The sequence below is a fragment of the Podarcis pityusensis genome, assembly GCF_964106645.2.
Source record: "Podarcis pityusensis genome assembly, chromosome: 2".
Classification (NCBI taxonomy): Eukaryota; Metazoa; Chordata; class Lepidosauria; order Squamata; family Lacertidae; genus Podarcis; species Podarcis pityusensis.
Window position 1 is genome coordinate 14116735 of NC_138029.1, and position 27067 is coordinate 14143801.

The window sequence follows — 27067 nt, forward strand, 5'->3', positions numbered from 1 at the left end:
TCGCCCCATAGGACTCACACACATTTCCCCTTCATTTTTGGAGGGGGAAAAGTGCGTCCTATTGGGCGAAAAATACGGTAATTCGTTCCGTAGGTCCGTTCTTAACCTGAAACTGTTCTTAACCTGAAGCACCACTTTAGCTAATGGGGCCTCCCGCTGCCACCATGCGATTTCTGTTCTCATCCTGAAGCAAAGTTCTTAACCCGACGTAATATTTCTGGGTTAGCGGAGTCTGTAACCTGAAGTGCATGTAGCCTGAAGCATATGTAATCTGAGGTACCACTGTAGTGGCATTTTTCTTCTGGGTGGAAGGTGTGGGTTGAGGTTTTATTTCAGGTTCCCCCCCCCCCATCTCTGAAACAAAAGCTGATTATTATTTTTACCTGTTGTAGTTATGTACAGTGGTACCTCAGGTTATATACGCTTCAGGTTCCAGACTCCGCTAACCCAGAAATAGTACCTCGGGTTAAGAACTTTGCTTTAGGATGAGAACAGAAATCGTGCTCTGGCAGCGCAGCAGCAGCAGGAGGCCCCATTAGCTAAAGTGGTGCTTCAGGTTAAGAACAGTTTCAGGTTAAGAACAGACCTCTGGAACGAATTAAGTACTTAACCTGAGGTACCACTGTACACTGAAATAGATTTGATGCACAAATGAGTGGTCCTCCAATGTTCACCTTTCAGATACTGTTACCACATCAATGTACCTGCCAAGGAACATCCTTAAATAGTTGCAAAGGATTCTGGGAAGTGTCCTAAGGCATGCACTCGGTTGACATTGCCCTGATGTGCAGTTAGGTCATTTTAGCTGTGGACTTCATGGTCTCTTACCCCTGCTCCCCTTTTCGGGAGGCCTTGCTTCATTTAGGCTGCTTCCAAACAGCTGTACGTTGTGGGATGACGTGACGCTGTTGGAGCCCAGTGGAAAAGCATTGGCCTCACATGAGGATGGTCCAAGGTCAGTCTGTAGATCAAGCTGGGAGAGACCCTGGTCTGAAACCGTGGAGAGCTGCTGACAGTCTGTGTAGACAGTATGGATGAAATATACTCGGAGTCGAGAGTGGATTTCATGCTCTTTATTCAGCTCATAGTGGTGAGGAGGAATGGAAGTTCCCCCACTGTATCTGCTTTATATACATTATTTATACAATGGGCCCCACGTGATTGGCTAATTCCGGGATTCTCCTGTAGGCCAATCAGGTTGTGGATTCACTTCCACCTGGGGCTGGATTGGGTGGCTCCTGCGGACCAATCATACTGCTGCATTGTTCTAGGACCAATCAGATTGCTGCATTCTGAACCCTATTGTTCTAAGACCAATTAGACTGCTACATTTTGGATCCCATTTTTCTAGGACCAATCAGACTGCTGCATTTTGGATCCTATTCAACTCAATGCTCAATTCAACAATGGAGCTAGATAGACCAACGGCTTCTTCCTATGAAAGATTCACAATGGTTGAGTTCCACCTGACCCCGTTTTCTCTTTTTGCATTGCAGAACTTTGCTGCCACGGCTAATTTTGGGGGGACCCAGCTGGAGCAGAGGCTGGACAGGGCCCAGCCTGACAAAATGCCCCCTTTCCCACCCCAGCAAGGATGGGCTCGGGGAACCTTCCTCCCCTTGTACAATCCCCTGGCAGGGGGGGAGCTTGGCCCCCAGGGACAAATGGAGCTCACCTGGCAAGAAATCCTCTCCATCTCAGAACTGCAGGTAATTTGAAATTTAAAAAACTTTATTGTCACTTGTACAACTTGTATACAGTGAGATTACACGAGCACCCCCACTCAGCTCTCTTAGTCTTAATTCCCCTTGTTTACTGATGCACACCCACCATACCTGAAAGTCAGTTGCCCTGTTGTTATCTTTTCATTCAGCAGCCTAACAGCCCATGGATAGAAGCTGTACTTTGCCCTGTTGGTGTGACTAATCATGCTTCTATGTCTTCTGCCTGAGGGCAGGAGATCAAGAAAGTGCCGGCCAGGGTGTGAATCATCCCTGGGAATTTTCCTCACTCTCCTGAGGCAACGTTCTTCCACTATTTCATCCAGCAGATTCACGGGACAGTCCATAATATCTTGTGCTGTATTCACCACCCTCTGTAGACACTTCCTATCAGATGATGTCAAACCAGCGTACCACACCGTGATACTTTCTATTGTTGACCAGTAGAAGGAGATCATCAAATGTTGATTGACATTGTTCTTCCGCAATACTCTGAGGAGATGGAGTCTCTGTTGGGCTTTCTTAACCACCTGGGTTGTACCGTATTTTTCGCTCTATAACACGCACCCAACCATAACACGCACGTAGTTTTTAGAGGAGGAAAATCCGTAGGCATGCCACCCATAGGCATTCCCTCCATAACACGCACAGACATTTCCCCTTACTTTCTAGGAGGAAAAAAGTGAGTGTTATGGTGCAAAAAATACGGTATTTATTTTCCAAGTAAGGTCTTCACTGAGATAAACTCCTAGGAATTTAAAGGAAGAGAATCTCTCCACACAGCCTTCCCCGATGTATAGTGGGGCTAGTTCTCCTCTCTTCCTCCGAAAGTCCAACACCATCTCCTTTGTCTTGCTGATATTAAGGTGCAAGTTGTTCCCTAGGCACCATGTAGATATTTTTTGGACCTCCCCTCTATACGCTGATTCGTCTCCACCTGTTATTAAACCCTTTATGGTGGTGTCATCTGCAAACTTAATAACTGCACCCTGTGGAACACCCTCCCTTCAGATGTGAAGGAAATAAGCAGCTATCCTATCTTTAAAAGACATCTGAAGGCAGCCCTGTTCAGGGAAGTTTTTAATATTTAATGCTGTACTGTTTTTAACATTTGATTGGGAGCCGCCCAGAGTGGCTGGGGAAACTCAGCCAGATGGGCGGGGTATAAATAATAAATTATTATTATTATTATTATTATTATTATTATTATTATTATTAACTGGCCAAGGCAGCAGCTAAGAGAAGGCTTTCGCTGCAATTAGCAATTGGTAGAGATTGGAAGCGGCCAAGAGGGGAGATGAAGAAAGGGCATGTGATTACTGCGCGAAGAACTCTCTGTCCCACTGCTATTTCCAGAAAGTCATTGTCTCTCCAACTGAAGAACAAATGCTGGATCTCAGCCTTCACCATGCTGATGTTTTGACTGCAACTCCTATCAGTCCCAATGCTGATAGGGATTGTAGTCAAAACATCCAGAGTCCACCAGCCCATCTGAAAGCTCCCTATGCAGCCACACTTTCTTTAGCTGCCGCCTCCTTCAATTTCTTGTTGTAATTGTTTGCAACTGTACCTTCAATATATCACCTTTTAAGAAACTCCCATCCATCTTAATCTCTCTGAGTATTTCTGACTAGGGGATCTCACCCAGTAGTTCCTTAAGATTTTAAAAATCTGTTTTCTTAAAATCCAGAGTTTGTGCATCTGACCACATCCAGCTTTCCCCTCCCTTTGCACAATGGATCCCAGTAGGTCACTTCCACCCAAGCTTCTCAGTATGCTGGTGTGGATCAGGTCCAAGATAGTTGATCCTCTTGTTGCTTTTTCCACCTTCTGGGAAATGAAATTTTCAGCAAGGCAATTGTGAAATTTGTTGGACCTTACATTTTTTTGGGCAGAGTTCGAGTCCTGACGGATATCAGCTGAGGTCTCCCATGACTACTATATCTCTGAATGTTTGGTAATCTGCTATAATAAGACGTCATCCCATGTTTTGTCTGACTTTGGAGGTTTATAGCAGACTCCCACACTGAAGATACTGCTGTTTGCCTCTCTCATAATTTTCACCCAAATAAGAGAGTAAGGCAAATGTTCAAACAGAATACTGAAAAACAAAAAGAACCCAGTCGCTCCAAATTTTGACGAATTCTAACCTATTTACTAACACCACAGTGTTCTCAGTCTACTTATGAGTAAGCAGTGAGGATGGTCAGTTTCCCAGTGAGTGGTCAAGGTCTGTACCCCTGATGATGGGACAGGACAATGCTGCTTGGACAGCCTTTTTTTTTAAAAGGACTTTCTCCCCCCCCCCCAATTTTCTATTGATTTTTACAGTTTACATTTATATTCAAATAAAGGCGCTCATCTCACTTTATTGGCCGAGGGAGCCGGTGTACAGCTTCCGGGTCATGTGGCCAGCATGACTAAGCCGCTTCTGGCGAACCAGAGCAGCGCACAGAAACGCCGTTTACCTTCCCGCCGGAGTGGTACCTATTTATCTACTTGCACTTTGATGTGCTTTTGAACTGCTAGGTTGGCAGGAGCAGGGACCGAGCAACGGGAGCTCACCCCTTCGCAGGGATTCAAACTGCCGACCTTCTGATCGGCAAGCCCTAGGCTCTGTGGTTTAACCCACAGCACCTTAGAGACCAACTAAGTTTGTTCTTGGTATGAGCTTTTAGTATCTGAAGAAGTGTGCATGCACATGAAAGCTCACACCAAGAACAAAATAAAAAAAAATCCTTCCAGTAGCACCTTTAAGACCAACTAAGTTAGTTCTTGGTATGAGCTTTCGTGTGCAAGCACACTTCTTCAGATACACTGAAACAGAAGTTGCCAGATCCTTCTATGACAACTTCTGTTTCAGTGTATCTGAAGAAGTGTGCTTGCACACGAAAGCTCATACCAAGAACTAACTTAGTTGGTCTTAAAGGTGCTACTGGAAGGATTTTTTTATTTTTTTTTGACTATGGCAGACCAACACGGCTACCTATCTGTAACCAAGAACAAACTTAGTTGGTCTCTAAGGTGCTACTAGACAATTTTTAAATTTTTTAAAATATATTTCTACTGCGCCAGACCAACACGGCTACCACCTGAATCTTTTTTCAACTGCATCTTATAAAATTCTCCTTTTTGTTAAAAATCCCTGTTTTCCCATAGTTCTTGTTTCATTACAAGTGTTACAATCCTGCCAAAGTTTTTAGTTGTTTACAGTGTTCTCCAAGATAGAATTACAATTTTTTCCCATTCCTTAGTAAAATTTCTATCTTCTTGATTTCTGATTTTCCTGGTCATTTTCACCATTTCAACGTAATCCATCATCTTTATCAGCCATTCTTCTCTGGTTGTGACTTTGTCTTCCTTCCATCTCTGGGCCAGAAGTAGTTTTTAAAGGACTCTCTGAGCCCAAATTGGATTTGGTGACACCTGGCTCCTTCTGACCAATGAGAGCCAATGTCACATTTCTCCGCTGAACAGGGGAAAGCTTTCAGAAGACTTGGAAAGGTGACAGACATTCACTGGCACAGAGGGAGATGGGCCATCTCCAATGTAAATCAAACCTTGAGTCCCCCCTCCCAACACCTTTCACTGCTCGACACCTTAAATGTCGTCCTGTGAATTGGAATAACTGGCAAGCAAGTGAGCAAGGATTTCTTGACAGATACAACCCACATCAATTGCTATTACTTATGCTAAAGTATATGCACCAGAGTAAAAAAAGGTAAAGGACCCCTGACAGTTAAGTCCAGTCTCAACGACTCTGGGGTTGCGGCGCTCATCTCGCTTTACTGGCTGAGGGAGCCGGCGTTTGTCCGCAGTTTTCCCGGGTCATGTGGCCAGCACAGTGGCGTAGCGTGGGTTGTCAGCACCCAGGGCAAGGCAAGTAATTTGCGCCCCCTAACCCGGGGCAAGGCAAGTAATTTGCGCCCCCTAACCCCTAACCTGCCGCCGCTGCCAGCTTCTTCTTGCTGCTGCCTGGTCTGGTCTGGTGTGGTTCTCTCCCGCGCTCAGCGCTGCGCTGGGCGGCCGCTGCACTGTCCCTCCCCCAGATAGTCCTTCGCTCTCTCTCCGCACCGCACGCCTGGCACCCACCCACTCCACAGTGGGCGGCGACCCAGCGGCTCGGATCGGATTTGCACAGCCAGCACTGCAGTGAGAGAGAATGAGTGAGCCAGGTAGGGGCAGAGAGCTGCGAGTGCGAGTGCGCCCCCCCCAGATGTTGCGCCCAGTGCGGCCGGGCCCCCCTGCACCCCCCCACGCTACGCCACTGGGCCAGCATGACTAAGTCGCTTCTGGCGAAACCAGAGCAGTGCACGGAAACGTTGTTTACCTTCCTGCCGGCGTGGTGCCTATTTATTTACTTGCACTTTGACGTGCTTTCCAACTGCTAGGTTGGCAGGAGCAGGGACCGAATGGGAGCTCACCCCGTTGCGGGGATTCGAACTGGCGACCTTCCGAGTGGCAAGCCCAAAGCTCAGTGGTTTAGACCACAGCGCCACCCACGTCCCCTATGCACCAGAGTAAGACATGCTAAAACTTCCTGGTATAGTCAGGTATTATAATGTAAGCCTATAGGCAGTTCCTCCAAGGTGCAAGACAGGGCAACCAGATTTCCTAGATCCTACAGCAATCAATCATAGTCTGATGCAGTTCTTCAAGGTTGCAACAGGTGAAGTGGGGTGACGTTCAGGATTTTCCTCTGCACTCTGGATGCTCTGCTGCTCATTTATATTATGTCAGAGACAACAAAGGATATATGTGCACAACTCACCTGCAATAAGGGGATGATCATATTGGTTTACCTTAACAGGGCGGTTGTGCTACTTGAGAGACAGTAGTGAAAGTACTGTGAACATCTTGCAAGCCCCCCCACCAGTCTTCAGGTTCTGTTACATAACAGTGGGCAGAGATGGGATTGGCTGCTGATGTCACAATAGCCCTTAACTACGCATTGAGTGTTGCTTTTCCTTTGCTGCAGTTAAGGTTACTAGATTTTTTCCAATGAATCTGGGGATACTTTTCAGCTTCAATGGGTTTTGTATGGGAACTGGTTTGTAAATCCGGGGACTCTCCCCGGAAAACGGGGATGTCTGCTAACCTTATCGTGGGAGGTTGTGGCATTTGGGCGGGGGCAGCCCTCCCCACCCCCAGGGGAAAGGCCACAGGGCTCCTTCCGATCCCTCTCAGCTTCCTGTTTGTCTTTCTCCTGCTCAGGATAGCAAAGAGCTTTAGAAGGAGATGGAAGCACTGTCATCTGCAGCATTAGTATTAGAGATTATAAAACTAGCAAGTGAAACCACCAATGAATATCTGCAGTGTATCCTTGCCCCATGGGATGCGGGTGGCGCTGTGGGTTAAATCACAGAGCCTAGGACTTGCCGATCAGAAGGTTGGCGGTTCGAATCCCCGCGACGGGGTGAGCTCCCATTGCTCGGTCCCTGCTCCTGCCAACCTAGCAGTTCAAAAGCACATCAAAGTTCAAGTAGATAAATAGGTACCACTCTGGCGGGAAGGTAAACGGCGTTTCCATGCGCTGCTCTGGTTTGCCAGAAGCGGCTTAGTCATGCTAGCCACATGACCCGTAAGCTGACCCTCGGCCAATAAAGCGAGATGAGCACCGCAACCCCAGAGTCGGCCACGACTGGACCTGATGGTCAGGGGCCCCTTTACCTTTACCCTTGCCCCCTAAAAGAGAACTCCAGCAATTTCCTTCAAGGAGGGCATTCCACTCTACTCTGCCTCCTCCTTTTTCGTCACTCATCCCTGCTGCTTCAAAGTGGGGGGAGCTGCCTTCCTTTTATCATTATTTGTCCTTTTGCAAAACCTCAGAAGAATGCAAGATTGAAATCCTCCCATGTCTTGCATGAGCGTGAAACTTTTTGCTGAAGCAAAGATGGCAGCCCTCTCTGCATTTGCCTGGGAGCAGGTCTCCTTGACCTCCGCGGAGTTGCCTTCAGAGCTAATGTGCAAAAGGAGGAGCTGTTAGGGAGAGGAAGGAGGAATATGTAGCATCCTAGACAGCGTTGGAGCTCTGCATGGGGGGGTTTAGGTCCTCCACGGAGGCGTGGACCAAGTAAGTAGCAGAGGGGCAGGTATCCACTGCGCACAGTTGCCTCCTTCATGATGGCTCTCCCAACACTGCCCCATTCAGCACCTGACCCTGGGGAGATGCAAGGTGGGGAGGAACGGTGCACAATGCGGGATCTGTCTGATGAGATGAATCGCCCTTTTGTTCTTAGGGGGAATGCTATCAACCCATCCATCTCCGCCAGGTAGGCACCTGCGCAGGGGCTCCTTCGCTCCTCTTCCGCCCCTGCATAGCATGCTTGCAGCAGAAGGCTGTGCCAATGAGTAGATGAGGGTTGTGACTGAGGGATGCTCAGACTGGAACACCACCTATTCAGTAATCAAAGAGCAACGTGCCGGGTAAATAGATGGCTGGGGAGAGAAAATTGTTAGGAGAAAGCTGCTACCTACGGAGGCCTCTGTTGGAAAAGGAACGGGAAGGTGTAGGTGGAATCAAAGGAGTTAAACCGAGAGGGGGAACAGGAGTTCATTTGCATGGAAGTTGGAACTTAAGGGATCAGCAGTCGGGAAACAGCTTAGAACAAGAGCCAGAATTCCTGGGTTCTAAGTTCTGCTTTCTGAATCTCTGGATCATAGGTAGGCAAACTAAGGCCCGGGGGCCGGATCCGGCCCAATCACCTTCTAAATCCGGCCCGCGGATGGTCCAGGAATCAGCGTGTTTTTACATGAGTAGAATGCGTCCTTTTATTTAAAATGCATCTCTGGGTTATTTGTGGGGCATAGGAATTCATTCACCCCCCAAAAAAATATAGTCTGGCCCCCCACAAGGTCTGAGGGACAGTGGACTGGCCCCCTGCTGAAAAAGTTTGCTGACCCTTACTCTAGATCTTGATTGGTGTCTCCCTCCTCCTAAGCCGCAGCTGTGACTCTACACCCTTGTATGCAGGGAAATCTTTTAAGCCTGTGCTCAGCACCTCTCTCTCATCCCTGCAGGGCCTTGAGATGCCAGCTGAAAGCTGCTATGACCCTGCCTTATGCGGCCATGCACAACCAATGGTGCCACCTCCCAGCTACGGGCCGTGCACAGAGATGGGGGACTGTTCGATTTCCTACAGCCATCCTGCTCCAGCATACGAGCGCCCCTTCCCAGAAACTCTGCCAGGCCCTTGCACTGTCTACAGCTACACTGGCATGCTGATCTCGTCCTCCCTCGAGCCTCCTGGACCTGCCATTCTGGGCGAATGTAAAGGGGCACCAGGGATGGTGCTGGAGAGGGACTTGGCCAGTTGCTATGGGCCACAAGGCCCTTGCAAGCCCCAAGAGGACTTGGAATCAGACTCTGGCTTGTCCCTTAACTACAGCGATGCAGAGTCCCTAGAAGCAGAGGGGCTGGAGAGGGCAGAGTATGCGCCACTGTACCCCATGGACCATGCACCACCCTACCCAATGTTGCCCCCTGTGCCAGAGTTGCCCTGCGCCAACCCACCCCTGGAACATTCTTTGGAGAAAGGGCGGAGCCCACGTGGGGAGCTGGTGGGCAGTCGGGACGAGCGGCGGGCCCTTGCCATGAACATCCCTTTCCCAGTCGAGAAGATCATCAACCTGCCCGTGGACGACTTCAACGAGCTGGTGACACGCTTCCCGCTGAGCGAGCCTCAGCTGGCTCTGATCAGAGACATCCGCCGGCGCGGCAAGAACAAAGTGGCAGCTCAGAATTGCCGCAAGCGCAAGCTAGAGACCCTGGTTCACTTGGAGCGGGAGCTGGAGGAGCTGAGTTGCGAGAGGCAGCGGCTGCTACGGGACCAAGGAGAGTTTAACAGGACCCTAGCGCTCACCAAGCAAAAGTTGGGGGCTCTCTACCACCAGGTCTTTTGCATGTTGCGTGACGAATCTGGCAACACTTACTCCCCTGAAGAGTATGTGCTGCAGCTCACGGCAGATGGCGGAGTCTTCCTGGTACCGCGAAACAACCAGCCAGACAACCCCAGTGACTGAACAGAGCAGATTCTGGGGGGAGGAATTGCAGGGATTGAATAGACCCAAAATAAGCAACCCTGCACTATTTTCAAGGAGACTCAAGGAGCCTCCACCTCAGGCTTTGAGGCTACCCAAACAGAGGAGCACTGTCTATTGCAAGCCACATGGCAAATGAACGCATATACATATTTGTAACTGAACAAATGCCATTGCTTCTGAACTTAAAAGTGCTTATGACTGTATCTAGGCTGTTCTTTAAACACACAACCGATTTACAGAATTGGGAGAGGGAAACAGCTCTGGGTGCTTGAAGGCAACTAGAATCTATCCAAATAACTATTGACCTAGCCAAACTAATCACTTTTGTTAGCTTCACATTATTTGCTTCATCCACACACCATTTCTAAGGTTAGTCTTTCCCAGATTGTTTACTGAAGGCAGTACAGTCCTACCTTGGATCTCAAACGGCTTAGTTGCTGAACGTTTCGGCTCCCAAACGATTGAAAACTGGGAGTGTTCCAGTTGTTGGAAGCCAAATGTCCAGTGCAGCTTCTGATTGGCTGCAGGACTCTCAGAATACATTGTTTAGCAACCAGGCTACGACTGTATTCCCAGACCATTATGGAAGAGAGAGTGGGGAACCTCAAACCTCAAGCCAGGGCCCAACCAAATCTTCCTCCAAGCCTCTTTATATGGCCCTCTGAACTCATGCACGGCCTCCTGCTTTATACCTCAAGTGCTGCCTCAATGAAACATGCCCAAGAATTCTTGTTTACCTCAGTGGAAAGGTTGCATCGAGTGTGAAATTTGCCTACTGGCAAGGGGGTTGGACTAGATGACCCTTGGGTCCCTTCCAACTCTTAAGATTCTATTATTCTACTGTGCAAAAGCAAACTTGCATTCACTGTTCCTCCTACGTTTGCCCCTGCCTCCACCCACCCGCTGGCATGCAGCACAAAGACTGAAAAAAGATCTGTATGGTGGTGTTAGATCTGTCTCCTAACAAAAGGTATAGCAACTCGTTTAATTCTGATCATAATTAATTCTCCACCCACCCTGCCTTCCTGGTCTTCGGAAACTACAAGGTCTCTAGAACAGTGATGGGAAACGTAAGGTCTTCCAGATGATGGACTTCAGCTCACAAGCTCAGGAAGCAAGCCTGATGTTGGGAATTGGGAGTCTAGCCCAGACAGCCTGTTTCTTAAATTTACTCTAGAGGGCCAAATGAATTAGCACTAGTGGAGTTGAATCCAGTGTTTCTCAAAAGGGGTTGGCATACCCTCCAGTGCAGAATATTAAGATTGGGGGTAGGGGAGTGCTTCCAAAATGTAGGAGCCACAAAATTTCAACCTATCTTAAAATTCAACAGAAAATGAGGCTGCTTGCAATCTTTTCAGAATTAGCCATAGTCATGCTCCATTAAGAGCACACAAGACTCTTCAGACCCCCGTTTCCCCCTCATTTTGTGGAACTATGCTTGCTGTTGGCTACAAGCACCACTTCAGGCATTTGAAGTTAAATACAAGGCTCATCCACAGTGCCCTTTTCCCCACAAGTCCCGTATACAAATCCAAGGTTTCCCTTTTGCTCTGCAACGTTCGCGAGGAAAACCCAGTTTACTGTTGAATCAGAACAAACATCAATCCACAGAAAATCCAATTGATATTTGTTCCGATTCAGTGGTGAACAGTGTAAAGACACCAAAACAAACCACACGCCAGAGACCTGTGCGTAGAAATGAGACAAAAGGAAGTGAATGAACCCTTCCACAAAAAAACTGCAAGGAGGAACCAAAGCTGGTTCTATGACCCGTGCTCTGCTAGAATAAATTATGCAAGCCTACTTGACTAAGGCTCAGGAAAGAGCAGAGGCTTTTAAGAACCAGGTGCTGTCTGGGGATCTTACTGTTGCTTCCAGATTGTTGAGGTGTGGTACAAAATTGTTTTAGCCGACTACGTATTACAAACCTGAGTTTTAGCAGGGAGGCTAGCTTGTGGCTCAAGAAGTTCGAAGCCTCTGTAAATTATGGGACCAGCTTATTATGGGACAGGCTTGCACTAGCTCTGGTAGATCACCCCTTGCTCTTTACCCATGGAAATCAACAACATAATGTGGTCTCTTAAAATGCATGCTGCTTTCCAGAAATGCAGGCCACCTGCATCCCCCAGTATAAGTGTACCAGGGTGTTGGGCAGAACACACTTGTGCAGGAGAGGACTGCGGCATCAAAACACATCTGGCCTGCAAAGCAGCATGGCCACTCACAATGTGTAAATAAGTTGCACTTAAATCTTTCTACAGAATAAACTTGTTTGGTTAAATCGTGCCTCATGTTGCATTTCCCTTTGCATTGTAGCATCAGTATTTTAAGTCATTTTGGTTTTGTGCATCAAAGGTTTGTGGGGCGGTTGTGTTTTACAAACCCGACGGTACTGGCTGATAGAGCAAATACAGACACCCAATGTATTTCAGGGAAGCAGGATGATTTCAACAAAGCTGTGTGTGCGCTGTGTAAGGAGCAGAGCGCCTCAACCGAGTTATCTGTGTCTGTCCCTGCTTGAAAAACAATGCTAAGAAATGCAAAATATTGCTCATTTTATTAAGATGGGGGTTTTGGCCCCAGTCATTTTATTTATGGAAGGGAGAAATTGTAGGTGTTGAGCAGCTGAAATCTAAAGACATAATTGTAGGTCAACTTCAATAAATTCTGCAATGAAAGGTGCACAATGAAGTGGGAGTTCAACCCTGTTTTTATATGAAGGCCAAGAAGGCTGTGTCAGAATATTATGGAATTCACTACTGCCTTAGAAGTTGACAACTCTGAAAATGCAACCCAGTTGCTACAAAAAAAAAATTACTTAACAGCTATTCACATGAATAGTTTATGTATACAGCTACCCAGTAGCCATTTAAACTTTCTTGGAAAGCTTTGTGGTACGTGAAGTTGAAGAGTCCTGCAAGAAAAGAACAAAGGATGAAACACAGGGAACATTTGAACACACATTAGTATTACTCTTCATTCCTAGATGCAGCCTAGTATTTGCCTATCAATCTAGAAATAAAACAAAATACTGGAATCCATTGAAAGTTAGCCCAGTTGATTAAGAGCAGGCATGTCCAAAGTCCGTTTTGTGGGCCTAATCCGGCCCATGGCAGTTTATTTCCTGGGGTAAAATCCTAAAAACAACAACACCTCAACAACTTTGGTCGGCCCTCATGGCCCTTTACTTCATCAAATCTGGCCCTCTTTGAAAAAAGTTTGGACACCACTGATTCGAGTGTGTGGTGCTCATATTGCCAAGGTTATAGGTTCATTCTGCATAGCAGCTACCTGGCATATTTCTTCATTGCAGGGGGTTGGACTAGATCAGGCATAGGCAAACCCGGCCCTCCAGATGTTTTGGGACTACAATTCCCATGATTCCTGACCACTGGTCCTGTTAGCTAGGGATCATGGGAGTTGCAGTCCCAAAACATATGGAGGGCTGAGTTTGCCAATGCCTGGACTAGATGATCCTTGGGTCCCTTCCAACAATTCTGATTCTATCCTACAGCTAACTATCAAGTGCTTCTTGTATTTTATTGCACCCAGTCACTTCACCACATTCTGCCTCACCCACCTTCTTAGGATTGGCTGGTTTTACCTGGTTTTAACAGAAAATGAGATCCAGGGGCATCCTAGTCCATTTGTCTTGGAGCAGGTGTTTTAGCACCGGACAGCTCTTCTCCTATAAAAAGGAAGACGTGTTAAAATACTCAATACGACCTCACCCTATTACATTTAACAGGTACTTTGCATGGGAGTCCCCTCCCCCCAAAGTAGTCTGCATTTACAGCAGTATAGCCATTGCATTGTGGTACTATGCTTTTATAAGTCCACAAGGCTACCCGAGGAGGAGATAAGAGGCAGTGCTTTCATTAAGTACATTTCATCACCCATGTTGTGACTAATTTTTTTTTTTATAAAAAAAAAAATAGGCAAGTCAATATTATGTTCTACCCATCTAATGCTTATTTTACAGCACTGGGAAAATTTAAGTAGCTCAACTAGTATTTACAAGGTAAACTCAGCCTCTGAGAAAAGTTTAGCAGGATAACAAAACTGTATAGGACATAAGTAAAATCTGTTCTTACCTACCAGTACAGTAATATAACCTTTCCTTCCTTCTGCGTCTGACTGCTAGTCCTAAGAGCAAGGATCCTTACTCTCGTCTGCCTCCTTCCGGTGGTCACTGAGCACTTTTCTAGTCAGCAGAAGCCTGCACCTGGCTTATCTGTCCACTCGACTCAACACGCGTCTACTCTCAGCTGTGGTAGCGTCTGAGCTGGAAGCCATTCGGAGCTATGCTTGCTAGCCGTTCCTAGTAGCTCAACCATCTGCAAGCCTCCCGGATTTTGTAAAGCTACTTAGTTTTCGGATCCTGGCGTGCTCTCCTCTGTTGTGGTTATGCTACCATGCCAAAACCGAGCATTACTTCGTGAATCCTGAGGTCTCGTCTCCCTCAACAGAATAAGGATCCGCCTGCTATTGCAAACTCAGCCACGTAAAAACCCATCAGGACTATCAGTTTTGCATTCTAAATTAAGCCATTCACCAGTCAAACAAAATGATATATATACAAACACCATTGCAGCTTTAGAAAAAGGTTTAAGCACACGTTAAAACTGGTCTTATTTCAACAAGAGGCTAGGATGGAAATCCTTCATAAGGTGTGCTCAGGTCTCAGTGAAGATTAACTGGACCAATATACTAGGGTTTCCCAAACTTGGGTCTCCAGCTGTTTGTGGACTACAATGCCTACCATCGTTGGCCACTGGTCCTGCTAGCTAAGGTTGATAGTTGTAATCCAAAAACAGCTGGAGACCAAATATTGGGAAAACCCGCACTATACAAACCCTCCCACCCTCCACTTTTAAGTGCAGTTTTGGCTCCACCTCACAGAATGGAAAGGTAGACCAGAAAGCAGTTTTAAATTATTACAGCCAAGAGGCCAATATTCTACTGTCAACTGCACTGGGGAGGGAGAAATGCCTGGAACTGTTTCTTCAAAAAAGAAAATACAGACTATCCCAAAAATGGGCTGCGGAGTTCAAGTGCATCTAAGCCATTATGTGAGACAGAACTTATCGGCTGTCCCACTCAGATTAGAAGATGTAGGGATAATTACCAAAGTGCTTTTAGCAGACAAGTAGTGTCTTCAATGCCCACAAGACTAAGGCCCCACCTGCACTATACCATTTAAAGCATCCCACTTTAAGTCATTATTTTTCCCAAAGAATCCTAGGAACTGCAATTTGTTAGGGGTGCAATCCCCTAACCAACTGCAGACCCCGGGATGCTCTGGGGGAAGCCATGAACATTAAAGTGGCATGATGCTGCTTTAAACATTTAATGCAGATGGGGCCTAATTTAACTTTATTAATCCAAAGAATTTAAAAGCATTAAAGCTGACAGAAAAGAGCTGCTCTTCCTAGATGAGGCCAGGAAACTGGAGGAGCCTTGTTGGGGAGCTGCCTCATATACCAGTTTCTCATGTGTACTGCTTTTCTTAGGCACCAGCATTAACCAATGGCCCTATGGAGTTTTCCTGCATTCTAATCAGGAAAGCTTTGTTTATTAACCCAGCAAGAACGTTCAGACCCATTTCTTTTATATGCTGCAATGTTGCATCCCATCAGCACAAGTATTTCCATTTGCACAACAGAAATCCCCATCTGTTCAAGGGTTTGTGAGCAGATTTGGGTAGGAGAAGGGGAGGAGAGAGTTGTTGTTACACGTGGAAATCCTTGTACTGGTGGTTCACTTCACAGCACTATTTTAAACACAACTGCTTCCAGTAAAAAATTCTAATCAACCATAAAGACAGAGGCTACACAACTGTGGAGTCTTTACCCAGATCTACAGCTTTTAAAAGCTTTTGCCCAACATACACAAACTAATATAATTCTGTTGTCTAGCTACTTAGTAAAGAACTCAACTTGTTTTGTTCCAATCTTCCCCAGTTAACTAGGATGCTCAATGCTTTCTTAATAATTGTAGTATTTCACAGACCAACCCCAAACATTTAGCTAGGGGCAGATGAGAAGTCATATTTTACTAGCCTCTTCGGTTATGGAAACAAATCCCACCCCCATTAGGAACAGGTTGCAAAAACCATTTGGACCTGGCATTAAGCTCCAGTATTGGAGATTTTACAACCTTCAGCAGACTCAATCAACTGGCCCTGGCTTTAAGACTTTTAAAAGGTGTGGAATTTAAAAATGTGCAGGGCTGATACTGGCAGCGTATCTATGGCACTCCAGAACCAGCTGGATTTCACAAGTATCACAGCATACCCCAATATAAATATTACTATGAGTCCAAAGTGCCATTTCAAGGGTTCAATGGCAGGTGCTTATACTGCCATTGCAATTGCGGGCAGTACTGCTATTTGGTCTTTGACACAGTATTATAGACCTATCAACAGGCACTGATACCCTTTAAACTAAGCCTGCACAGCAACTATGCAGCTAAAACCAGTACATATTGACTTACAGTGAAACTTAACTTATACACGGCACATTTTAAAAAAGACACATTTATTCAGCGTCATGATCAGTCTATTACAGTTAGCAATCAACAGCATGGGTGTGGAAAAAAAATAATCATCTACATAAAACCCTTGTTGGAATGCTTTGCACTTTCCACAGAACACAAAAACTAAAATATCCTGTTACAGATAGTCACAAATACAGTCCTGATGTTTGCAAACAAGCGCTTGTCTAACACATGTCTTCATGAGGCAGTTCTACCCTGCCACAACTGTGTTTGGCTGAGTTCACAACTGTGGTAACCTGTAGCTTCCCTGTCACTTCTCTGGCTCTCCTCTCCTGCTAAGCTTTGTTTCCTGTTGAATAATACGGAATAAAGTTGTTAATCTAAACACATTTGAGACTCAAAGCTACAATCCAATAGCAAGCTTCTTCCCACCGACTGCCAATCCATATATTAGCTTTTAACATCTGTATTTTAGTCCAAGTAAGCTTAAACTACAATAACTTTGCTCAGCTAAATTAAGAGTTACAATTAAATTTCATAAGCACTGCATATTTCTTCAATGGTTAAAAGGAAGATTCTTACCTAGGAATTAAAACCGCCTTCCGCCGCCATAGCTACTGCCACTACCAGAGCCACCGTAGCCACCTGAAATAATCAAAGTTGCATTTTCAGAGAGGTGCATACAGCCAAGAACAGGAGCAGCAAGGTAGGAATTAGCCTCTAGTGTCCTACTAGGTAGACTTATCCCCCCCCCCAATTCCCTGTGATCAAGGAACAAAACAGAAGTTCATGCGGTTCAACTTTACTACAGTTTAAAGACGCCTACCCCCACTTCCACCATATGGCCCAGAGCTCCTGCCTCCAAAGTTTCCTCCTTTCATGGGCCCAAAGTTTGAAGACTGGTTGTTGTAACTGCCAAAGTCATTGTAGCTTCCACCGCCTCCAAAGCTGCTTCCTGTAGAGAGTAAGAAGCAATGATTTCAACAAGTTACTTGCATCTACCAAACTAGGAACAATTTGCCATCCCTGTCTATTATACCCAGCATGACATGAAGATATACATACTGCTTATCTTCTCCAGAGACAGTTTTGCAAAATGTGGAATTACACTGGTTACCCTAGGTGGTCTTTTTTATTTAAGCTACTGCATTCAAAAAGTGCCTTATTAAAAAAAAATAATCTTTAAATTATGCTTTAAAGATCCCCTGCTACCAACACAAAAAGTTCAGTTAACCAAAGCAGTCTCGTGTGTGCATCAAGACCTTTAAAGCTTATACACACTGCAGTCATAAAAGGCAATATTGAACTATACAAAGATTGGCATTCATAGATTTTTTTGTATTTAGTCCTTTTGACAGGATCATCTTTATGTCTCTTTGCCTTGAAGCATGCCAGTTAGCTCAGTTAGTTAATCTGATGCTGATAATGCCAAGATCACAGGTTCGATCCCCTTGGTGGCCACCTGCATATTCCTGAATTGCAGGGGGTTGATTACATGGCCTTCTGAGTGTCTTCCAACTTTACAATTCGGCTTCTATTATTCTTGTTGCTACTACTTTACGTGAAGATGTAGAGGATTTGCCATATGGCAACAGGTACTGAAGCAAATGTGAAATTTAATGCCAAGACCACACTGGGAATTTGTCAAAACCAAACTGTGCACGCAGCTGATTATTTTACCACCCAAACGTAACACTTACCACCACTGCCGCCACCAAAGCCGCCACCTCCATTGTTATAGCCGTCATAGCTGCCACTGCTGCCATAACCTCTGCTTCCTCCAGAGTATCCGGGTCCACTACCTCCATAGCCTTTAAGAAAAGGACATGTTCTCGTTCACAGCATAAAGTTCTCAATTAGCATACATGGGAAAATATTTTTAAGAACTTGAAGAGGAAGGGAAGCTGGGGAAGGTATCAAAGACTACCTGCCCCCCAACCGCAGGTTTATCCATTGCCAGCTGTCATGGGGGAGGGTCCAGTTAGGCTGCTGGGTTTTGATAATAGTCTTTTGATGTTAAGTGCCTTTCAATTTAATTTGTAAGCCACTTTGGAAAGATTTGCATCCTCAAAGCACAGTTGATGCAAACTTACCATCGTTGCCAAACCCATTGTAGCCATCTCCGCTGCCTCCATAGCCGCCGCCGCCACCACCTCCGCCGCTGCGACTGCCAAACCCTCCTGAGAAAGAGCACTACTATTAGCACCAGGATCAGTTCATTAAGATGACGGGTGATTACATTTTAGCTGATTTATTAAAATACAGCTATTACAAACACATTCAAAGCAGGCTATGAAGAAAACATTTTCCAAACATTTCTCTTACTATCTTTCTAGAGAAGTTAAGCAAGTTATTCCTGCAAATCCTCAACCAGAAGACAGAGGTCTGGGAATTTGTCTTCTAGATGAGTTCTTATACCTTAAAAAAACAAAAAACCCCAAGCTGCACTGGGGCATTGCTCCTTTATTTCTTGTAGCATGGTAGTTAAGCTGATGTTACAACCCACCTCAAATCAGGCTAAAACCTAGTAGGGATTCCCGACCAACCAGCTGAAGACCAATGTTCTGGCTGGTATAGCCCTCCTGCACGAGATAGGTAAATATGAACATGCAACTTCCATCTATTTGAATCAATAACTAGACACTGAAATAAGGTTTCTTCTCCCATTTTAGTGCAGTTGGTTTTTTTTTGGGGGGGGGGGGGTTATAAAACATGAGCCCTGGGCAGATTCTCTGGAATAAGTGTTTGGCAGGGGATTGGACTCGATGGCCCTTGTGGTCTCTTCCAACTCTATGATTCTATGATTCTAAGTCTTTGAAGCCCTCATGTCAACATTAAATCTTGAAAGTAACCAGTAAAATTGTCCTTACCACGCCCACCAAAGCTGCTGCCACGGTTGAAGTTCTCACCACCGCCAAATCCGCCTCCACGGCCACTCCCAAAGCTGCCAGAGCTACTACGACCTAACAAAAAAAAAGAACAACATTCAGCACTACAAAGAGGCACTAGAAGTCTAGGTTCATATCAATCAAAGCCACAAAACTCACCTCTTTGGCTGGATGAGGCACTGGCCATTTCCTGCTTTGACAAGGCTTTCCTGACTTCACAGTTATGCCCGTTCACAGTATGGTATTTCTGAACTATATAAAGAAGACAAAGTGTTGTCAGTATTTCCCTTGCAACTCTAAAATTGGAAGTCAAACCAACTCAAATAATACACTTACTGACAATTTTGTCCACAGAGTCATGGTCATCAAAAGTAACAAAGGCAAACCCCCTCTTCTTGCCACTGCCACGGTCAGTCATGATCTCAATAACTTCAATTTTGCCATACTGTTCAAAGTAGTCCCTTAAGTGGTGCTCTTCTGTATCTTCTTTAATTCCCCCAACAAAGATTTTTTTTACTGTTAAGTGAGCTCCAGGCCTTTGAGAGTCCTAGAATAAGACAGGATAAATGCAATGTTAGGCTTGTATTATCAACTGTGAGCCAGTAGCTACCATTTTATTCTCCCAATCACTGCTCTGCAACTCTCTGTACTGGAGAAAGCTATCATACAGACAGCATGTTTAGGTTAAGTTGAAGACTGGTGTATATTTTACATCAAGGCTATGTGCTGTAGTTCAGAGACAGCCAACAGGTGCTCTTTAGAGGTTGTGGGACTACAATTCCCATGAGTTCCAGCTGGAGAGCACCACAAGTATGCACCACTGAATGTGGGGTGGGTGGGGGAGAACACTTCTAAATAAACATGAATTGCTCCACACTAAACAAATCCTGTGTATTCAGAACCAGGAATTGACTAGAGCACATACTAGATTACAGCATTACATGAATACCAACCAACAGAATAGGTGCTCTTATGGCCATGTAAAATATAGCAATGCACAGGGACCCGGCATACCACCCAAGACTTTCATTATTAACTATAATGGTTGAAAAAAACCAAAAGGATGCAACAGGTTAAATATTCCATGACCTACTGGCACTGAAAGTATAGTTTTAATTACATTGTACCTTCCCTACTGGTATTAATATAGTTGCTTTAACTGCAGTTCTGGATAACCAGGTACATGAACACAATGTTTATGGCCTTCAGCCACAGGAAACTAATACAGTGGTACCTCGGGTTAAGAACTTAATTCATTCCAGAGGTCTATTCTTAACCTGGGTACCACTTTATCTAATGGGGCCTCCTGCTGCTGCTGTGCCGCCGCGCAATTTCTGTTCTCATGCTGAAGCGAAGTTCTTAATCCGAGGTACTATTTCTGGGTTAGTTGAGTCTGTAACCTGAAGCGACTGTAACCCAAGATACCACTGTACAGCACTTTGGTACACTCCTCACTAGTGCAGCCGACAGCAGCTCTCACCTCTCTGGATACAGCTCTTTTTGGTTCAACAACTCTCCCATCAACTTTGTGGGGCCTGGCATTCATGGCAGCATCAACCTCTTCCACTGTTGAATAGGTGACAAATCCAAAGCCCCTGGAGCGCTTAGTGTTTGGGTCTCGCATCACCTAGTAGAAAAAAAGCCAAGTCAGATTATTTCACTTTGTTCTAAGGATACAACACACATCATAGCATGCCATGGAATGCATGATTCTTACAGGACTCAAAAACATTCATTTTTCTTGGGTAATAACATCTACAACACCAAGTAACCAATGTCCCCACCAAAATGAAAAGCCAATCCCCATATAAACACCTACCACACAGTCTGTAAGTGTGCCCCATTGTTCAAAATGATTGCGAAGGCTTTCATCTGTCGTCTCGAAACTTAGGCCGCCAATGAACAGTTTGCGTAGCTGTTCAGGTTCCTTGGGGGACTGAAAAAGAGAAGAGTAGGGAAATATAGAACAAGGAAGGTGGCACTGTAGGACTCTCCCATCGAACTACAGCTTCATGTAGATAAGCAGGCCTACTAATGCACAATAATCCTTGGATGAGTTAGCACACTTGTTACCTATTTCCCTGCTAGCACCCTAACTGGTATCAACATGCCAGCAAAGCTTCTCAACAAGAGTAGGGGCACACTCCAATCCTGCATTTGTCACTATTTCACATAATCACTATATCCCAAATAACCAAGGACTGCCTTTTATTCTTGTTCTGATAACCTTTTATTTATTATTTATGCCTTTTATTCTTGTTTTCAGCTACACATTATGATGTATTAAAGCAATAGGAAATGCATCAGCTATGTATTCTGCTGCTTAATTTTATAAAACACAAGTATGCTTTCCAAGTCTTGTTGAGAATATTGCTCTTCCTTCACTTAAATCTGCCCTTCTACAAATAAACACACTTCTAGGGAAGACTACAAGCTACCTATCAGAATCCATTTCTAAGAAAAGGGGAAAAAACCTAAAGGGGGCAGGAAAGCATCAAGTCTATTTTCAGCTACAGGATGGCAACATTGTAGTATTTTAGGTCTCTTGGCAGAGCTAGAAACTTTGTAGCCCTAAAATGGCCAAGATTTTCAAGCTGTTCGCTAATAGTAGCGCCCCAAGTTCTACATACCAAGTTGGGAGTAATGTGCTTATGTACGGCAGGCCTCCCTACTGAATGATAAACATGCATTATGTACACGAATCCCAAGAAAATTATCACCCAAGAGACAGGGGCGAAAGCGTGAAAGACATCCACGGTTGCAAAGGGAAAGTTGGCGAAGGGAAAAACTGGCGAAATTTGCGGGGGGAGGGCGGAGAGGCTGCAGACAAAGCAGGAGAGCACGTGGTGTGCGCACGTCCCCATCCCCCACGCAACTCGAAGAAGGGGAACCGGAGGCCAGTGCGCAGGCGCGCGCCAATCCTCCTAGCCCGCAGAGCGCAGGCGCAGCCATTCCAAGCGTCGGGGAAGAGCAGCGGTGACCGCCACGCACTGTGAAACATGGCGCCTGCCCTGGAAAGCCAGCGCGCATGCGTAGCCCGAGGGGAAAAAAAGAGGCCAGGCGGCAAAGGAAGGAAGGCCGACGTCTTGAAGCAGAAGGCGAGGCAAATGGCGGGGAAAGAGAGAAAAGAATTCCGGGATGGGGATAGGGAATATATACTTTTTTTTTTTAGACTTACTTCGTGAGGAGACATATCGCACCCGTAATCGGACGATCCCTAAAGGCAAAGGAAACATAATTCCACAAAAACAAGCCACAGGTTGAGGGTCGAAAGAATGGAACTAAACCGCCCGTAATCAGGGCTCTTACCTCAGACTTCGACATGGCGGCGGCGTAATTACAGGCAAGGCCTAGCCCGGCTTCCCCACAAAGCGACGCTGCCTCTCGCTGAAGCCGAGACGAAAAGGGGCCGAGTCACCGAGTGCGCCGCCGCCTCACTAGTAACGCCCACACCGGCCCCATTTCATTGGGCAGGCTTCTCGGCTTCGTCGCCTCTCACTGGACAACGGCCAGATTGCTCTGCTTCCATTGGAAGCTCTCGTAGTGACCCCGCCCTTTTCACTCCGTTATCCGTACCCCTGTTGGCTTTCCGTTGGTTGGGTTTTTTGTCACTCTTCCGACTCCGACGGAATTCCCCGCCCTTTACTCCTCAAATAACCAGTCGCAAGAGTTTCTCTTTCATTGGGCAGTTCGGAACGCAGGTTTCTTGCGATTGGCTGGGACCAACGGATACCCTTTTTGGGGGTTGGTTAGCTTTTTATTCATTCATTCTAATAGAGGCGGGAATTAAGTTGGTATTCCTGAGCGTTTTTTGTGTTGATGGTTGGTATGGTGAAGGCGCGAGCCGGGCTGGGCTCGGGGTGCGGGAGGAAAGAGAGTTTAATACGTGCAACTTGCCTGTGAGGCGAGCCTACGCTGAAGCGCGCTGCACACCTTGCGCATGCGTCACAAAGTCTTGCTTCTGACGAATAACGGGGAGGGGAGGAAGGGAGAGGGGATAAATGCGCGCGCCTCACGCCGGCGCAGTGAGGCTGGGAAGGGGGCGGAGGGTCTGACGCGTGCGCACTGGACGGGGTTTTTGGCGGGCGTTGCGCAGAAGCGGCGGCTGTGAGGGGTTACAAACCAGGGAGGGGGAAGTTGCTTCCGCTCCGAGCCCGCTACTTTCCCCAGGTGAGCGACCACGGGAAACAATCTTGGCGGGGCCGCGTTACCGGGAGCCAGCGGTTCCGAGGGAGGGGGGCGTGGTTTTGGCGTGATTGGGAGCCTGTCCGTGCTGTGAGGTACCGTTGGAAAGGGGGCGGGGATTGCGCTCTGGGAGGCGGGGTGTTGGAATCTGAGTGACAGCCTCATAGGTCGAAGGGTTGAGGCAGTTGGGAGGGTTAGACCATTGAGGGTCGGAGGGTGGAGTGGCAGCCGGTTTATCCAACGGGGAAGCCGCATTTGCTTGTGGGGCAGGTGGTTTAGCGTAACTGTTTGATTGGCGCGGAGGATGGCCAATGGCGAGGGGCCTCGGTACTATGGCGCTTTTCTTTAGGAGTGGGAGGCTTTCCCGCCGTCAGCTTTCCCTCAGTCTCACCCACCCCAATTCATGTCTTTGACTACATATGGCCTTGCAGTATTTTGTCCCGGCCCGTAATTTTCAAAGCTGTACACCCCCGCGAACTTTTTTAGAGAAACCTCTTTTAGTCTGCCGTCCACGTTCAGCCCATTCACGCCGGAGAAAGTCTTCGTGCCTTAGTCGCTCGAGGATAAGTGGCTGTGAAGGGCTGGAGTTTTGCCTCTCGTGTTTTCCTCCCGCCGTCTCTGGGGAGTTCGCTGTTTCACACGCTCCTTCGCTCCCGACCCCGGAGACAGTACAAGCCAACCAGGCGAATCCACCAGCCTTTCACTTACCCCTCTACTCAAGTTTCCAAAACCCGAAATTCCAGAAACTTTCCATGAAATACCGTATTTTTCGCTCTGTAGCACGCACCCGACCATAACACGCACATAGTTTTTAGAGGAGGAAAACAAGAAAAAAATATTCTAAACGAAACAGCGGATGTATGATTTTTGTGGTTCATGCTGTGGCCACAGACATGTGATCTGACGGTGAGTTTGGGGTAGCCCAATGCAAAAATCCTGTGGATCCATGCTTTGTAACCATGTTTTTGCACCACTGCGGCCCCAGGCAACAGTGGGTGCGTGATTTTTTTGGTGCAAGCTGTAGCCATGGACATGCTATGTGATCTGATGGTGAATTTGGGGTGACCCAGTGCAAAAATCCTGAGGATCCATGTGGATCCGTGCTTTGTAACCATGTTTTAAGTGGGGAGGGAAGGAAAAGCACTCAAGGGACAAGGAACACGCGTGGGGTGGGTGGAGAAGGATGCTGTTAATAATGCAGAAGAGGGGTATAAGAGGAGAAGGCTCCTCTCCTCTCCCGCTTTGCTCCTTTAAAGCAAGCAGGCTCTCTGTCCCTCTCTCCTCCCCACTCAGCGGGTCTTCTCCCGCTTTGCTATTTCAAAGCAAGCCACGGAGGGAAGGAAGGGGAACCATGGATCCTCTGCTCACGACTGCAGCAGATCCCCCCACCATCCGTAGGCATTCACGCCATAACACGCACAGACATTTCCCCTTACTTTCTAGGAGGAAAAAAGTGAGTGTTATGGTGCAAAAAATACGGTATAACCCCCCCCCCCCATGGAAGATAGTTCCCAACTTATTTGGTGCCCAGCGTATATATAGCACAGGCAAGTTCGGGGAATATTTGGGTATCATTGTATTGGATTATTATCAATAATAATAAATTTTTATTTATACCCCACACTCCCCAGCCAAAACGGGGCTCAGGGCAGCTAACAATAATAAAAACAAGTGGATTAAAATACAATTTAAAAGATTAAGTTAAAACATTAGGATGCAGCCTCTTCATAGGAGGAGAAAGGAAAAAGAAAGCGGGGGAGGGAATCAAACTTGAACTTATTAGTGCTCCGCCTTTTCCCCCTGACTGGACTCAAGGCAGTTTACAACTAAAGAACCGCTGAAAACACAGTGGGAGGAAATAGTCATTTAAAAAAATAAAATAAACGTTGAGAATTGGGTGTTGAGTGGGAAGTCTGCAGAGGAAGGACATAGTCCACAAACCCAGGTTCACACTTAAGCAAGTTTTGGTGTTGCTATTGTGGTTGCTGTTGGAGAGCAAGGAGCGAAGGGGCCCCCTTCACATTCATTCACATTGCCCCTTCACAGTTGCTTTGCTTATTCTGATAGCTGGTTGGACTGAAAAAAAAGAGTCCTAAAATAATAATAATGATTTCTTCTTTACAAGACTTCTGTTGGTCTTTACAGCAATTCCATGTTAAGATACTATGCTTGATCCAACATGAGGGAATGAGAGTGCATACTTGGATTTGTTGGCTGCAAGCCATAGAGAATATCTTATTGTGCATAACAATTGATAAAGAAATGTCCAAATATATATGTTACCGTTTTCTCAAATAAAATCAATGTTATTCAATCCAGAGAGCTGGAGTATCTGTAGGTGTAATGGCACTTAATGCTTTGGATTACTGTCGAGAGTAAGATTTGAAAATTGGCTTAGCACTTTTTGTCCAGCTGTTTGTCCCATGAAGAAAGAAAATTAAAATCTTGCTGCACACAGTGCAGGGCTGCAATGTTCTAGTGTGAAGAACAACTATAGTTTTAAATACAACCTCAGCAGATCACCGAGTCACCTTCCTACTGCTGGGTAGGGGAGCAAGAGAAATCAGGTTTAGTTTTCTTCACACCAGGGCTGAGTCTACACAAAGGTCATTAGTGATTTGTGCAGATGATGAATTCATTATGTGTGGATCCCAAGTACAGACATGTTGTAGAATATACATTGAATTATGGGTATCTAGAACTTGAAATGGCAGCTGGGATGCTGAGGAGCTTGTAGTTGGCTCTCAGCCACACTTAGGTGGAAGCTGATTTAAATGAGGTACACAAATGCTGCACATATAGGGGTGACCCTCAGCATAGGTAGAATTTTTTACATTCTTGCCATCTTGTTTAACTTGGCTGGAAGGAAAAAACTGAGTAATGTGAAGATGAAAGCAGCTATATCTGCTACAAATGGGTAGATAAACAATAAGCAGAGTGGTATAGAGACCTGAAGAGAAGTGACTGCTCAATGTCTTTTTTCAGTGTCTTGCCAGGTATCTAGTTGCTGTGGGTTGCTAGTCCCTGAGAAATATGGAAGAGAAGGCTCTAGGCTTTAAAAATAGATTCAAAATCAAAGCTGCCCACTTACTGAAATTCATTTCCTTCCTGAACAAGCTTTCATACCATAACAAATAAAACATGGTTTGCAGCTATGCCTTTACATAGACAGAATCAAAACTCTTTGCTCATGTATCCCATGTACTTTTTGCATTGTATTTTTTTTCCTGCTTAGAGATAAGACAAGATAGATTTCTCTCTGTACACATGTAAGTCTATTAAGCAAAATCCATTTCCTTGACTAAAGTGGTGAAACCTATGTACATGTATTGAGAAGTAAATCCCATTGAACAAAGTGGGTGAGTAAACATGTATAAGATTAACTGCAAGTTTTCATAGCTTTCCATGATGCAAGGGTTAGTTACTGTGCAAAATAGTATTTCTTCCTGAGATAGAAAGTAATTGCATTTCATTCATAACTTGAAACTGAACACACTGAACTGGTTCGCACCTTACACTAAACCAGAGTTCTAGAATTATGTGCACGAACAGGAAAGAGCTGCTGTGAGCCTGAGGTTTGCACACTTGCCTCTTCCCGCATGGCCAGAAGGAGGATTTGAGCAATTGCACTTTGCCTGAATATTGGCTTGTTGCGGTGACTTGATCTGGTTTATTTCAAAAACACTACTCTTGGCTGTGTCATTTGCAGTACAGTTGTACCTTGGATCCCGA

The 27067-nt window shown here is 45.9% G+C and overlaps 3 protein-coding genes and 2 long non-coding RNA genes across 11 annotated transcripts in view; 3 read left to right on the forward strand and 2 right to left on the reverse strand.

The window, feature by feature from the left end:
* Window positions 1-12045, forward strand: part of NFE2 (nuclear factor, erythroid 2) — a 31128-nt gene extending 19083 nt beyond the window's left edge. For 2 of the 3 annotated variants that reach the window (XM_080994830.1, XM_080994831.1), the window contains 2 exons: window positions 1497-1709; window positions 8742-12045. In XM_080994830.1, coding sequence (XP_080850956.1) covers window positions 1497-1709; window positions 8742-9743 — 1215 coding nt within the window. In that variant the 3' untranslated portion in view covers window positions 9744-12045. Of the gene's footprint in view, window positions 1-1496; window positions 1710-8015; window positions 8148-8741 lie in introns of those variants that run through there. The other variant, XM_080994832.1, reaches the window with a different exon arrangement.
* Window positions 1-27067, forward strand: part of LOC308471264 — a 91414-nt gene that overhangs the window by 14874 nt on the left and 49473 nt on the right. The gene's annotated exons all lie outside the window — the stretch shown is intronic.
* Window positions 3588-6662, reverse strand: LOC308471227. The gene is made up of 2 exons (XR_013982816.1): window positions 6524-6662; window positions 3588-3822 (listed from the first exon to the last, which is right to left on the reverse strand). It is a non-coding gene; the product is annotated as an uncharacterized lncRNA (long non-coding RNA).
* On the reverse strand, window positions 12303-22586 carry HNRNPA1 (heterogeneous nuclear ribonucleoprotein A1). 4 transcript variants are annotated; one of them, XR_013982693.1, is made up of 13 exons: window positions 22460-22582; window positions 22329-22367; window positions 20970-21086; window positions 20631-20777; window positions 19487-19697; window positions 19310-19402; window positions 19133-19225; window positions 18356-18442; window positions 17963-18073; window positions 17089-17217; window positions 16845-16907; window positions 13369-13452; window positions 12303-12678 (listed from the first exon to the last, which is right to left on the reverse strand). XR_013982693.1 is itself a non-coding variant. In XM_080994877.1 (12 exons), the coding sequence occupies exons 1-11, from the start codon at window positions 22472-22474 to the stop codon at window positions 16852-16854; spliced, it is 1098 nt and encodes a 365-aa protein (XP_080851003.1). In that variant the 5' UTR covers window positions 22475-22582; the 3' UTR covers window positions 12593-13452; window positions 16845-16851. The 4 variants fall into 4 exon arrangements, 3 of the variants coding, with proteins under 3 accessions (XP_080851003.1, XP_080851002.1, XP_080851004.1); XM_080994877.1 differs by having other exon boundaries at window positions 12593-13452; XM_080994876.1 differs by lacking the exons at window positions 12303-12678; window positions 13369-13452 and adding an exon at window positions 16287-16611 and having other exon boundaries at window positions 22460-22580.
* CBX5 (chromobox 5) overlaps window positions 23163-27067 on the forward strand; it is a 53378-nt gene continuing 49473 nt past the window's right edge. The window contains exon 1 of one of the 2 annotated variants that reach the window (XM_080995100.1): window positions 23163-23320. The gene's annotated coding sequence lies outside the window, so the exon portion shown is untranslated. The remainder of the gene's footprint in view (window positions 23321-27067) is intronic. The other variant, XM_080995099.1, reaches the window with a different exon arrangement.